This window comes from the organism of the source record quoted next, unplaced genomic scaffold, assembly GCF_019419815.1.
Source record: "Pyrus x bretschneideri cultivar Hongxiangsu unplaced genomic scaffold, Pyrus_bretschneideri_v1 Contig10, whole genome shotgun sequence".
NCBI classification, from domain to species: Eukaryota; Viridiplantae; Streptophyta; class Magnoliopsida; order Rosales; family Rosaceae; genus Pyrus; species Pyrus x bretschneideri.
Window position 1 is genome coordinate 4,313,806 of NW_025999391.1, and position 12,415 is coordinate 4,326,220.

The 12,415-nt window shown below is 34.7% G+C and overlaps 2 protein-coding genes and 1 long non-coding RNA gene across 6 annotated transcripts; 1 reads left to right on the forward strand and 2 right to left on the reverse strand.

Moving 5' to 3' along the window:
- Window positions 1–152: 152 nt before the first annotated feature.
- On the reverse strand, window positions 153–1,390 carry LOC125480802. Its single transcript, XR_007261064.1, has 2 exons — window positions 756–1,390; window positions 153–654 (listed from the first exon to the last, which is right to left on the reverse strand). It is a non-coding gene; the product is annotated as an uncharacterized LOC125480802 (long non-coding RNA).
- Window positions 1,391–5,316: 3,926 nt separating this feature from the next.
- LOC103949554 (2-isopropylmalate synthase A) lies at window positions 5,317–9,005 on the forward strand. Its single transcript, XM_009360668.3, has 9 exons — window positions 5,317–6,062; window positions 6,910–7,123; window positions 7,214–7,294; window positions 7,465–7,557; window positions 7,660–7,746; window positions 7,865–7,965; window positions 8,048–8,081; window positions 8,198–8,272; window positions 8,351–9,005. Exons 1-9 carry the CDS (start codon window positions 5,377–5,379, stop codon window positions 8,399–8,401), a joined length of 1,422 nt encoding a protein of 473 aa, XP_009358943.2. The 5' UTR covers window positions 5,317–5,376; the 3' UTR covers window positions 8,402–9,005.
- A 459-nt stretch (window positions 9,006–9,464) lies between these two features.
- LOC125469276 lies at window positions 9,465–12,407 on the reverse strand. Of its 4 annotated transcripts, XR_007251619.1 has the most exons (7): window positions 12,222–12,407; window positions 11,288–11,439; window positions 10,986–11,095; window positions 10,805–10,890; window positions 10,584–10,690; window positions 10,021–10,125; window positions 9,873–9,905 (listed from the first exon to the last, which is right to left on the reverse strand). XR_007251619.1 is itself a non-coding variant. In XM_048566420.1 (6 exons), the coding sequence occupies exons 1-6, from the start codon at window positions 12,329–12,331 to the stop codon at window positions 9,749–9,751; spliced, it is 720 nt and encodes a 239-aa protein (XP_048422377.1). In that variant the 5' UTR covers window positions 12,332–12,407; the 3' UTR covers window positions 9,465–9,748. The 4 variants fall into 4 exon arrangements, 3 of the variants coding, with proteins under 3 accessions (XP_048422377.1, XP_048422388.1, XP_048422383.1); XM_048566420.1 differs by lacking the exon at window positions 10,584–10,690 and having other exon boundaries at window positions 9,465–9,905; XM_048566431.1 differs by lacking the exons at window positions 9,873–9,905; window positions 10,584–10,690; window positions 10,805–10,890.
- Window positions 12,408–12,415: the final 8 nt, after the last annotated feature.

The window sequence follows — 12,415 nt, forward strand, 5'->3', positions numbered from 1 at the left end:
CAGGTTAATGAGCTCTCTAAACATCTCACGTAATCCTCAATTTACATAAACATTTGATAACTCACCTGGTACTTACCTGAGCGTCCACAGCGTTAACCATAAATATATGCAACTATTAATGCATGTATAAACTATATGAATACTTGGCATGGTACTTCAAAACACACCTTCATTTAAAAATGATTTTCTGGGAAAAATAAAGTATATAAATATATACTGAAAACCAAAAGCCCACTCATTGATATGTCGAAGGGTCATAGCCCCCGAGCCTCGATTGATTACGCTCGTCCTTAGGATAGGTCTCACCTATATGAGAAACAACTATATAAACGTCAATTTAATGCACATAAACAAAACTAGGTAATAATTTCTCATACAATGCTCAAATAGGGTGTTTGAATATACACAACCTCAGGAACATCCCCATATTTTTAGAAAAAATTTCCGATCACCCACGTGTCGGCCAAGGCACGGCCAGACGCACCCCCACCTGCGGCCACGTGCCTGGCATGCCTAACGGAAAAGTTAACGTCGTAAATAATATTCCGTTAAAAATAACCTGACGCCGTTAGCTACCTTTAGGAATATTTTGTCAACTTTGATAGAATATTCTCTTTTCTTCTCCGGTGAACCACTAACTGCCGTCCCCGGAAACTGGAAAAATATTCAAAGCTTCATATCTCACTCGATTTTCAACCAAAATTCATGAAATTTTCGCCAAAATGAAGCTTAGGATGAGAAGAACACATTCTTACCAATTTCAAGCCCTAAAATCCACGGGATCTCACCAGAGAACCCTCGATAATCCGGCTAAAATTTCAAATTCGCCAACTTGACTTCCTGACGTCCAAAACACCTCGTTTTTCTTCTCCAAGCTTCGTGAGAGTGTTCTAAAGCTTCCTATAAGCTTAGAATCTTCCAAAAACTTCACATTTACGTGTGCATGAACAATACCTCAAATCGGAGGTTATGGTTCTAGGGTTTTCCGACGGCTTCACGTCCTAAAAATGGTATAGATGAGATCGTATGGTTACAAGGAATACGAATATGACATTAAAAAACCTCGATCCATGAAGAAAAATGGCTGATTTGGATGATGTCCGTACAATTTGTACGGAAATGCAGAAAAATTCGAGAGGGAGGAGAGAGAGAGTCAACAGGAGTGAAAGAAAAGGTGTGAGTGTGTGGTCCAAATTTGGGCATCCAATCACAACAAACAAAACCACACAACCACACAAAACGTCCAAGGGCAATTTCATCTTTTCACACTTGTGATAAATGTTTCGGGACAGGCTGTCACACAATTTGTTATGTTTGTACAAAAAAAAAACAATAGGTAAATTAAAATTCATAAATAAACATTTATTATGAATCAACTAACATTTATATTGTAGGTATATTATATTTGCACAAAAAAAAAAACAATAGGTAAATTAAAATTCATAAACAAACAGTAGTAGATATATTAGTTTTTTAATCAAATTACATTCTTTTATTTTGTAAGTAAATTATTTTGCATGCATTATTACATATATTTAGCACATTTTATTACTAATAAATATATTTAATGCTAATTATATTAATCTAAAAATTTAAAATAGATCACAACTTAAAAAAATTATTTAATTATTACAATAAAATATTCATACAATTTTAAGTTAAAAAATAAAATAATTGGGTACAACTACTGGGATGGCTGGTGAAGTGGCTGGTGGAATGGAGCTTGAAGGCCACTTGGAGGTTAAGGAATGCGAATGACAGAAGCTACCATTCCTTGGGGTATCCCAGCAATGTAATAGCGGACGACTTCTCGCTCGTGCTCAACTTCTTCTCTTTTGCGTTCAGCTTCTTCTCGGTGGCTCGCTGGCTATCTCCAATTACTGTAGCTATCTCCAATTGCGGTCAGCTAGATAAAGAAGAACCCCACCGAACGGTGAGCAGTAAATACTTTCTATTAAAAGCTACACCGACAAATTTTAGAATTCTGCAACCCAATTCCCAGTAAAGATGGGGAAATAAAGTGGTGGTACTGGGGTCGTTGCAGAATGGACAAGCTAATAATTTCAATATGTGATGTCATTAAAGATGTCGCTAGGATTGTAGTTAGGAGTACATGATGGGACAGCAAGTATCAATAATTAGGCAGATACAGATCCGGTTATGGGCTGATTAAATTTTGAAAATTAAAAGATAAAGTTGATAATTGATTCATTATTTAAACATTGATAGACGTGTTCATTTCTATAGTGACACATAATTTAGTTTGTAAATTTTACCTACAAATTAATCTCCTTAGCATTACCCATAAAGCAATTTTTAGTATAGAAAATTTTAAATTAGATGATCTTCAAATGAAGAATAAGAAATTAAACAATCCGATTATGAACAAAAATGCGATACATCAATACGGTACAAAAATACGATTTTCTTAGCATGCTTGGAAAAAAAAAAAAAAAAAAAAGGGGCATTACAATTCCAACTCTTAAGGGATATTCACCCCAATTATGCGGCCAGCTTTCCTCCTCAGGGATGAGTTCATTACTCCCTGTGAATAACATAAATTGACAGTACAAATTTTATAATCGAAATCGTTTAATTTCTTATTTTTCATTTGTAGATTACCCTTACAAAAAAAAAAAAAAAAATCATCGTCAAAGGAGATCATTTAGTCATTTAATCGTGTAGAACAAACAAATTGACAATGTAGGTACCAAATAACATATTCATGATGAACTATCCATTTATTTGATATATTTGGATGATTAAACAAGGGAAAATTAGAATCCCCTGCACTTTTCTAATACTCTTTAAATTAAACATTGGTTCTATTTTGAAATTTGATTAGGACGCCTAAACAATAGTCATGTCAGCATTTTTATATTTATTTAGATTACATGTAATTATTGTGTTTTTTTAATTTAAAATGTTAATTATTAAATTCCATATATATCCTTTTAGGTTGATATAATTTTGTACGTGGCCTTTTTTTTAGGAAGCCAGTTTCTTCTCCCATGTTTGAGCCGTATGGTTTCTTCTCCCACGTTAGAATTATGTGATCCTCATTTTTGAATTTTGAATGGACTTATCCATTTCAATTAGTTGTTGTTTTCATTATTTTATATTGATTTCATGTGAGATAATTAGATGTATTCTCTATTTTCGGAGGCTTGAGGCTGATACGTTAAGATAATATATTTAAACGTACCAAATATATACCAAGAAGATATATAAAGTAACGTACCAAATATGTTTTTTTAAATAAATACAAACGTACCAAAATAATATATAAATGTACCAAATACATTCAAAAAAGAAATATCAATGTACCAAATACGTACCAAGAAGATATATAAAGTAACGTACCAAATATGTACCAAGGAGAAACATATGTTTAATCAAGAGGAAATACATGTACCCAATATGTTTTTTTTTAAAAATAAATATAAGCGTACCAAATACATACAAAAAAAGAAAACAAACATATCAAATATGTACCAAGAAGAAATCTACGTTTCATGTGTAATTTGAAAGACTTTTTATTAAAATTGACTACTACAATATTTATCTACAAGATTTTAGGAGTTTTGAGATATTATCTAAGAAAATTAAAGGGAATTGTTATTGGCACTCCAAAAATCTCATTCTACACTCCAAACTTTCTATATTTGGAAAGAAAAATACACTTGTGAGGAGTGTAGAATGAGATTTTTGGAGTGCCAATAACACTTCCCAAATTAAAAGGTATATTAAATATAATGGCAAGTCGCATTCATGGGTATTTTGAAAGATTTTTATTGGAATTAAATTCTACAATATTTATCTCAAGATTTTAGGAGTTTTGATGTATTATCTAGGAATTAAAAGTTATATTTATATAATGGCAAGTTGGGTAATTTAAATTATAAAAAATGCTACTTCTAATCCATGTGGCACCTAAATTGTAGGAAAAATGTTTAATCAAAACTATAAAAGGCATAAATGTTTAATCTTAAAATTTTAAAACCTAGGCATCTGTATCAAAGCCTCCCATTAAACAATCTCAAATTTGAATGATTTTTTTGTAGGAGTGATATTAAAAAATAAATAAAAAATAAATAAATAAATTGAACGATTCCAATCATTGATTTTATTCGGTCAAAATACAATAATCCAAATAAGGATATGTGCATCCCCACATAGGAGATGCAAGTATTATCCTTTAAATTATAAACAACTTAATATAGATTAGATACTGACACTAATAATAATATAAAATAGTAATATTTCTTTTGACATGTAAATAATAGATTTTAATTCAATTCTAACAGATAACATGGTACAAATTTATTATGCTGGCCTATTTTGCGACAACCTAAATCTCCACCTCATTTATTATAAGATATCTTTTGACATCATAAAGTCATTAATTGGAGAGTCCATGCATTATTTTATTTTTTTTATTTTTTTTAAAGGAAGCGTTATTTGCACTTTAAAAATCTCATTCTACACTCCTTATAAGTGTATTTTTCTTTCTAAATATAGAAAGTTTAGAATTAGAATGTGATTTTTAAAGTACCAATAACAATTCCATTTCTAAATCTAGTATGCGTATTATTATTTTTTGGTAAATCTAGTCTATGCATTAGAGAAATTTTTTGAGGTGACGGCAACCTCACATCACCATGGACGATTGTGTACCCATCCAATCGGAGGATGCCACGTCCCCCACTAAAGAATCCATGTGATTTAGTTTTTAACAAAATCAATTAAACAAAAACTAAACCCAAAAAATAAAGAAGGTGGATTGTATGCCCTCCCATTTTCATACTTTTTTCATGCCCTCATATGATGTGTGGTCACGATTAAGTCACGTCAACATTTTATATTAATTTTTTATAGAAATAATAAAACAAAAAATAATAGGAATATAAAATGTTGACGTGGCTTAACTGTGACTACACAAACAGGAGGGCCTCGGGAGAGTATGGAAATGAGAGGGCAGACAATCCACTTCCAAAAATAGAACATGTCGACAACCGAGGCAACATCACCATGGACAACTCACAACTGGAATACATAACCCTTCAGTGAAATGAGAGATTTTTTAGTATGACTGGAACACGGTATAGTACATCATGTGTTACTATATAAATGGTGGGATATGTGTGCTAAAAAGTTACTAACTTAAAAAATAAAGTTTCCAGCCACTTATATAAAAACATGTGATCTACCATTCGTATTCCGGTTAATGAAAAATTTCTCTTATTATTTGTTAATGCACTAACTATTTTGCCAAGTAAGATTACATTCCTTTAAAATGGGCAAAGTGCAAGACTATGCCATTGCGAGATACACACTACACACAAAGGAGAGAAGGCTTTGGTTTTTGTACACACCATGGCCTTCTCAGCAGCAAATCTTCTTTTCATCTCATCCACATCCCCAGCTTCCATAATCAGACATTCAAAACCCACAAACTCTAACATAACCACCACCCTCTTGCCCAAACCCTCATCACTCTTCCCTCTCTCACAACAACGCGCCATCTTGAGGACAAACACGCGCTGCTCCGCTCTCTCCCAATCCCCCACTCACCCCGAATACATTCCCAACCGAATCCCAAACGAAACCTATGTACGAGTCGTGGACACGACCCTACGGGACGGAGAACAAGCTCCGGGGGCGTCCATGACTCGGCTAGAAAAGCTGGCCATTGCACACCAGCTGGCGAAGCTAAGAGTGGATGTGATCGAGGCGGGGTTCCCGGCTTCGTCCAAATATGATTTGGAGACAGTGAAGTTGATAGCAAAAGAGGTTGGAAGCCGTGTTGACGAGTGCGGCTACGTGCCTGTCATATCTGCATACTGTAGGTGCGTTCGTAGCGACGTCGACGCTGCATGGGAGTCGGTGAAGGACGCGACGCGCCCGCGCCTATGCATATTCATATCGACCAGCAAAATCCACATGAAGTATAAGCTGAACAAGACTGCCGATCAAGTTCTCGAACTCGCGAAGGAGTCGGTGAGGTATGCCAGAAGCCTTGGAGCTCAGGACATTACGTTTGTCTGTGAAGACGCTGGAAGGTGGTTAACTCTCTATCTCGTTCTTTCCAAAAACAATTTATATGAAACCGATTTACCATCACATGAGGTTCTAATTTAATAAAGTAAAGATATGTGAAGAGATACCTACACATTACATTATACTAAAAATAATATTTTAGCTTTGAAATTTAACTTATTTCACTTAGAACTCGATATAAATTTTTTAGTCAAATAAAATCCATCGACTAAATTCCACAAGAGCAAATTCATTAACACTATTTGGATAAGGGAAATAAACTTGAAATTTGAATAAAAGTCAGAATTTATAAATTGACATACACCAATTCCCTTGTTTAGATTCATAAACATAGAAATTTAGAATTTCCGCATGGAAAAAAAAACTTGGAATTTGAGACCTTCAATTCCTAAGTTTAAATTTCATGTAAATATGTGTCATTTTTCAATTTCTATGATTGAGAGTTTAAAAATAACAAATTTCACATTCAATTCTATTGTTCATTTTCTGTCATTTTAACATTCACAAATTCTAAAAAATAAAATCCCGTCATTTCACCAAACAAGAAAATTCACAAATTCTAGAAAATAAAATCATGTCATTTCTTTATCCAAACGGAATGTAATTATGTTTGACTTTACAAGTATTTAAAACAAAAATAAAAAGAATAACAGTCCACCATCCACCAAACTAACAGTTAGGCCAAGTAGGCCTGAGTTTTGAAAGTCAACTATATCAGTATGCTTCTTGTTCGAACTTTTGAATCCCCTAACATAATTTAGACTAATTTAATGTAAACTGTCCCTCGTATACAAGAAGGATCGGGCTTAAAAACTAATTGATTTTATGCTTTTAATTAATCTGAATTAGGTCTGAGAAGGAGTTTCTATATCGAATATATGGGGAAGCTATCAAGGCCGGAGCAACAACTTTAACATTCACAGACACTGTTGGCTACAATTTCCCCAGCGAAGTGGAGCAATTTGTTAAGGACTTGAAAGCCAATGTAATAGGGATCGAAAATGTAATCCTATCCATGCATTGCCATAACGATTTTGGTCTCGCCAATGCCAATACAATAGCTGTATGTGCATGCGTCACTCTTGTACTGAATTCAAAATTGATTAGTCTCTCTAAGTACCTCTTGAATTTTAATATTGTTTACATACTATAGGGAGCATATGCTGGTGCCAGACAAGTTGAAGTTACGATCAATGGCATTGGTGAGAGGGCTGGAAATGCTTCATTAGAGGAGGTAAATCTCTATTTTTGTCATCAATATACAATTATTGCTCATATTATGTTATCTTATAAGAAAAGATCTTACTTTGACAAAAAAAAGGATGGAATAAAATAGCAATTATCTGATCAATGATCTAAATCAACAGTCTAACTACAACTTCATGTTTGTTCCTATACGTAAAGTTTGTGATGGCCGTCAAAACTCGTGGTAAGGACATGCTTGGGGGACTTCACACAGGAATAAATACAAAGCATATTGTAGCCACCAGCAAGATGGTAATTCTTCTTCTTCGTTTGTTTCCTTATATTTACCTGGTTAGTTTGGTTGGTCTGATTTACCTGAAATGTTAAAACTCTTTGCATGCACTAATTAATAAGGTGGAAGAGTACAGCGGATTATCCGTACAACCACATAAGGCTATAGTTGGAGCTAATATTTTCTCTCATGCCAGTGGAATTCACCAGGTTATATTTCCATATTAACTTTTATTTTGCAGTTGAAATATATAAATAAATGATTTCATAAAATACACATACACATATATATAAAGAGAGAAATCTCCTCTCTGTGTGTGTGTTTTAGGATGGAGTTCTTAAAAACAAGAGCACCTATGAAATTATTTTGGCTGAAGATATTGGCTACGTCCATTCTCATGACACTGGCATTGTCCTAGGAAAACACAGGTTCGTAATAAAGGATAATACTTGCGTCAACCTCATAAGTATGAATTAGTGTTTAAACATCTCACATTATATTTTTCTACAGTGGCCGTCATGCTTTGAAGTCTCGCCTCTTGCAGGTATTAATCGAAAATTATTTCTGAATTTTTTTGTTTGAACTTTGAGATATTATATGATGAAAATAAGTTCTCTACAGTAATTACATTTTTTTTTTTTTTTTGGTATTATTATTTAGCTTGGCCATGATCTGGACGAAAAGAAATTTCACGAGGTGTTTGAACATTTCAAGTCGTTGGCTGAGACAAAGAAGGTAACAATGAATTAAGTCGATAAATAATCTTAATTCTGCAGTCAAGTCCTTATGATTGATTGGTTTTGCACCTTGCAGAGTCTTACGAAAGAGGACCTAGAATCATTGGTTTATCAGGTGGCCAATTAATTCCCTAGCCGCTAAAGAGAAAATCCTCCATTGTCGATTCTCGGCTCGGAGACTATCCTTCTTGATCCCTTTCCTCTATTCCCCTCTTTTCTTATATTATTTTATAAGCATTTTCATTTAGCAGTTGTGGTTGCTCTTTCTTTCTAATGAAAAGAGCCTTCATGGTCGTAGCCGGTCTCTCACTCAGTCGACAAGTGTTGTGTGCGCGCTTTTTTGTGGCTTGTACACTTGAAAAGAGACTATTAGTAGAAAGCTAAACCTTTATTGAAGATGAGTCATAACTGGGCTTCTTTGCTGATAATTTCAAGATCATAAGAGGGTGGTACGGTACTTTCCTCATGATGCCTTCACGGTGGTTATTGCAAGGTTCAATCCTCATGAATATCTTTCATATTGGTTAAATTAAAATCATTTGTGGCTCAAGAATTGTATTTTAATTATTTGAATTTTTAATTGTAGACTTGTGGTGTTTTTGGATTTCCGATTGATTTTTTTCCTAAGTAAGGTTTGCTATTGGGATCACGTTTAACATGCCTATTTTATATAAGTTCTCGATCGTTATTAATAAAATTTCATTCCATCTCAAAAACGGTGGCCATGTAAATCTAATGTTCTTCTATGCCATGGCATAACATTAATGCACTTATTTCCATTTTTTTTTTTTTTTTTTTTGTCAAAACGATAAATTTTTTGTCAGATTCAATGTTAGATTACCAACGGGGTTCGAACACACGTCGCTATGCAAGAGCTCATCTCATTTCCACCACAGTGGTAAAAGACGACTTACTCGCACCTTTCGCTTTAGTTTAGGCTTTGGATTTGATAAGGGTTTTTGATGTTTCTCTTCAACAAATGTTACTGGCAGTGGCAGTCACCCATGCAAGAAACAAGCATCCACCAGTCAAAGTTGAGGTACAGTTCATAAAAAGAGCAAAGAGCCTCAATTTCGTCCATGCCAAGCTTGAGTTAGAGAACAAAAATAAATGGATCAAGAGCTCGAACAGCTCGACGAGCTATTTCTCGTGCTTGAAAATAGTCTCATATATAGGACACGCCAAACAAATAACGAACTCAGGAACCGATTTCATGTATTGCTTGAAAATACATAACCTCAGAGATTGATGATTCATCATGATCTACAAAAACATTATACAACACACTTTCAAAGTTGTAAAACCTAAATACCAAGATGTTTTTTGTCATCCAATAATTTTGTACCAGTGTTTTTTGTCATCCAATAATTGGAGTAATTTACTTGCACGCGACCCTGCCTCCTCTATCTGGATCAACTACTTAGCTCACATGCCTTTGTCTAGTTCAGAAACATAACACTGATTCCACTGGTAATCAAAATATCACCTGAAAACACGACTCTTCACGTGTTTTGTATTTCTTTGACTTCTTGACATGATGGTCATTATTGACTGAAACTGCTTCGGCACTGGTTCTACTAGGCTCTTGCAGAACTGATTCTCCATCGTTTCCCTTCCTCCTCTTAGCACTCCTGCAAATTTTTTCAACAATTACAATGCAGAATCTACCTTTTTTTCTTTTCCAAAATGGATTTTATACTTTTAAATACAAACTCTTTCAAGTTAAATCCAAGGTCAGAGAAATACCCATCCGTTAGTGAAGTATCTTCCATTTGTTTATCCAACCAGAGAATGTTTCCTGTGTGAGCCGGAAGCAAGGAACCATAAATGTACAGTGTTTCCTCATCCACACTGCAAGCGTAATGCAAATGCAATGTTATGGAAGCACACAAGTAAAAAACACTTTTTGAAAAACGAAGTACAATAAAAATCAAATGTATCACTTAGTTGCGAAGCTACAATGTAACAAAATGAGTACCGAACCACGTATATACTGCACAAAAGTATAGTCAACTAGATTTTTTTTAGTTTACAAGATATGCAGAATCCCCACAATATGAACACCTAAGCATGCATCCTACCTCTCCATCATCACTATTTCATGACTCAAGCATCTAATTCACAAATCTCGAAAATGATTGTGAGTTGTGACTTTTTGGAGTACAGTTTAGATTGTGTTACAACTTGGCCTTAAAACCGAAATCCACATTAATTGACAAGGTAAGGGAGGAGGGAGGGTGGGTTTGGGAAGGAGGATGCCTAAAAGAACGAAAACAGCATTCCACAGTAAAATAAAGAAAAGAGTATACCACTAAGAGCAATGCTAGAATGACCATATTTTCAGACCACATTCTGTGTCGGGTGGGGTTAACTTATGACATCAACCATTATGACCAGTTCATAACTGATTGAACACCTGCCAGTGCCACGTGATGTTGATTACTCATGCGGTTCAAAACTGCAGTCATTGCTCCTACCAAATATCAGTTTTCTTTCAAATCATAAAAAGGTAATTATAATCAAAGGTCACCTTTTGACTAATAGTCGTATCGTGGTCCCAACTTTAATTACATGCCGCTTGTGGGATCTGCTAACAAATAATTGCTTGCCATGTTTCTAAGAGAAGATTGGTACACCAGAAGGAAGATGAATTACTATTGGAAAGATTAAGGATAACAACATTGAAACACAACGATGAAGAAGACTCTTACAGATTTATATCGAAATTCTTCGCGAATATCATTGTCTGTTATGACGGCAGATGAGAAGCCAAGAATAATGACATGAATTGATTCTTGTTTGACTTTCACAACCTTTCCTTCTGCAGAGGCAGAACATCACAAATCAAACAGCAGGATCAACATTAGTGGATACAAATGCATGTGTATCATTTGATACAGAATGATTTTTTAATTCATAACAAAATAAATCAAATTTTGAGCATAATATCCTTGAAATGGATAAAATTTGTATGTCTGTTACTTTATTAGTTAACGCAGAACAAGAATACTACCTACAAGCATATCGGGCTTTGGAGAATAAAGTAATAACTTTGCCTTTAGCCTGACAGTAAAATAAGGATGAACACCGGGAAGAATCTTTGCTTCCTTATCTAAGATGTTGAATTCATAAGCCAATACAATACCCTCAAATATATCATTGTACCTGCATGGGAAACCAGAGACAGAAAATTAAATTCCCAAGTTGCTAAGACATCACAAACACGTGAAACAGAATATTATTCCAACGAGAGCCACAAACACCCTCAACACTTGACCAATACAGACCAAGCCAACTGTTGAATTTGGAGGGTTACAGTAAAAAAACAAATCCGAAAACAATGTATGAAGATATCATTCTTAACTCTGAATCTCTGATAAATCAGCTTTCATTTGTACTCTTTCTTAAGCAAATTATTTGTTTGTTGCAAGGTATTGTTGGAACATTTCAGAAAATACACACAATGGGGGAACAAAGTCTGTTTCTGTTCGAAATTCCGAATAAATAATTGGTACTTTTAAACATAGTCTCCAAAAAGGTCATGTTTTTATTGGGAACTTTAACTCAACTGACTCCAATGAATTAGCTCTCAATCGTACTCTTTCTTTAGCAAATTACTTGTTTGTTGCAAGGCAGAGTCCAAACAACGGCAAACATTGTGGGAACATTCAGAAATTACAACAAAATGGGTGGCAAACATCTGCTTCTCTTCGAAACACCGAACGAGTAACCCGGTATTTCACAAACAGAATCTCCAAAAAGCTCATGCTTTTTTTTTCTAAATTCAACACAACTGACTCAGCCAACACAAAAAAAGGAAGAACCACTACGAATAATCCTTACGCGAGCAACATCGAAACCAATCATACAAACAGTATCAAGCTTCCAAATCCTTAAAAAAAAATCAAAATTTTGAAAAATTAAAGAAAGGGTTGCTGAGAAGGTACCTCAAAAGCATCGAGCTGAGCTCGCGCAGGATTGCTTCGTGGACATTATCGCTCGTCGACGGATGCAAATACACCACCAAATTGGTATCCGAAACGCTCAGCCCCTCCATTGAGCGCGCCCCAAATCAAACCGGAGCTGGGGTTTTTGCGACTATGGCGGAGAGCCTAAAACCCTAGCAGAGCGCTGGAACGTT

What these genes read in the sequence shown, in the direction of transcription:
- LOC103949554 (XM_009360668.3), top strand. Translation starts at nt 5,377, where the DNA reads ATGGCCTTCTCAGCAGCAAATCTTCTTTTCATCTCATCCACATCCCCA. An exon ending in ATGCCAGTGGAATTCACCAG is followed by an intron (nt 7,747 to 7,864) that starts GTTATATTTCCA and finishes TGTGTGTTTTAG; the next exon opens with GATGGAGTTCTTAAAAACAA. An exon ending in ATTGTCCTAGGAAAACACAG is followed by an intron (nt 7,966 to 8,047) that starts GTTCGTAATAAA and finishes ATTTTTCTACAG; the next exon opens with TGGCCGTCATGCTTTGAAGT.
- LOC125469276 (XM_048566420.1), bottom strand. Translation starts at nt 12,331, where the DNA reads ATGGAGGGGCTGAGCGTTTCGGATACCAATTTGGTGGTGTATTTGCAT. An exon ending in CTCAGCTCGATGCTTTTGAG is followed by an intron (nt 11,440 to 12,221) that starts GTACCTTCTCAG and finishes TTTCCCATGCAG; the next exon opens with GTACAATGATATATTTGAGG. An exon ending in GATACTTCACTAACGGATGG is followed by an intron (nt 9,906 to 10,020) that starts GTATTTCTCTGA and finishes AAAAATTTGCAG; the next exon opens with GAGTGCTAAGAGGAGGAAGG.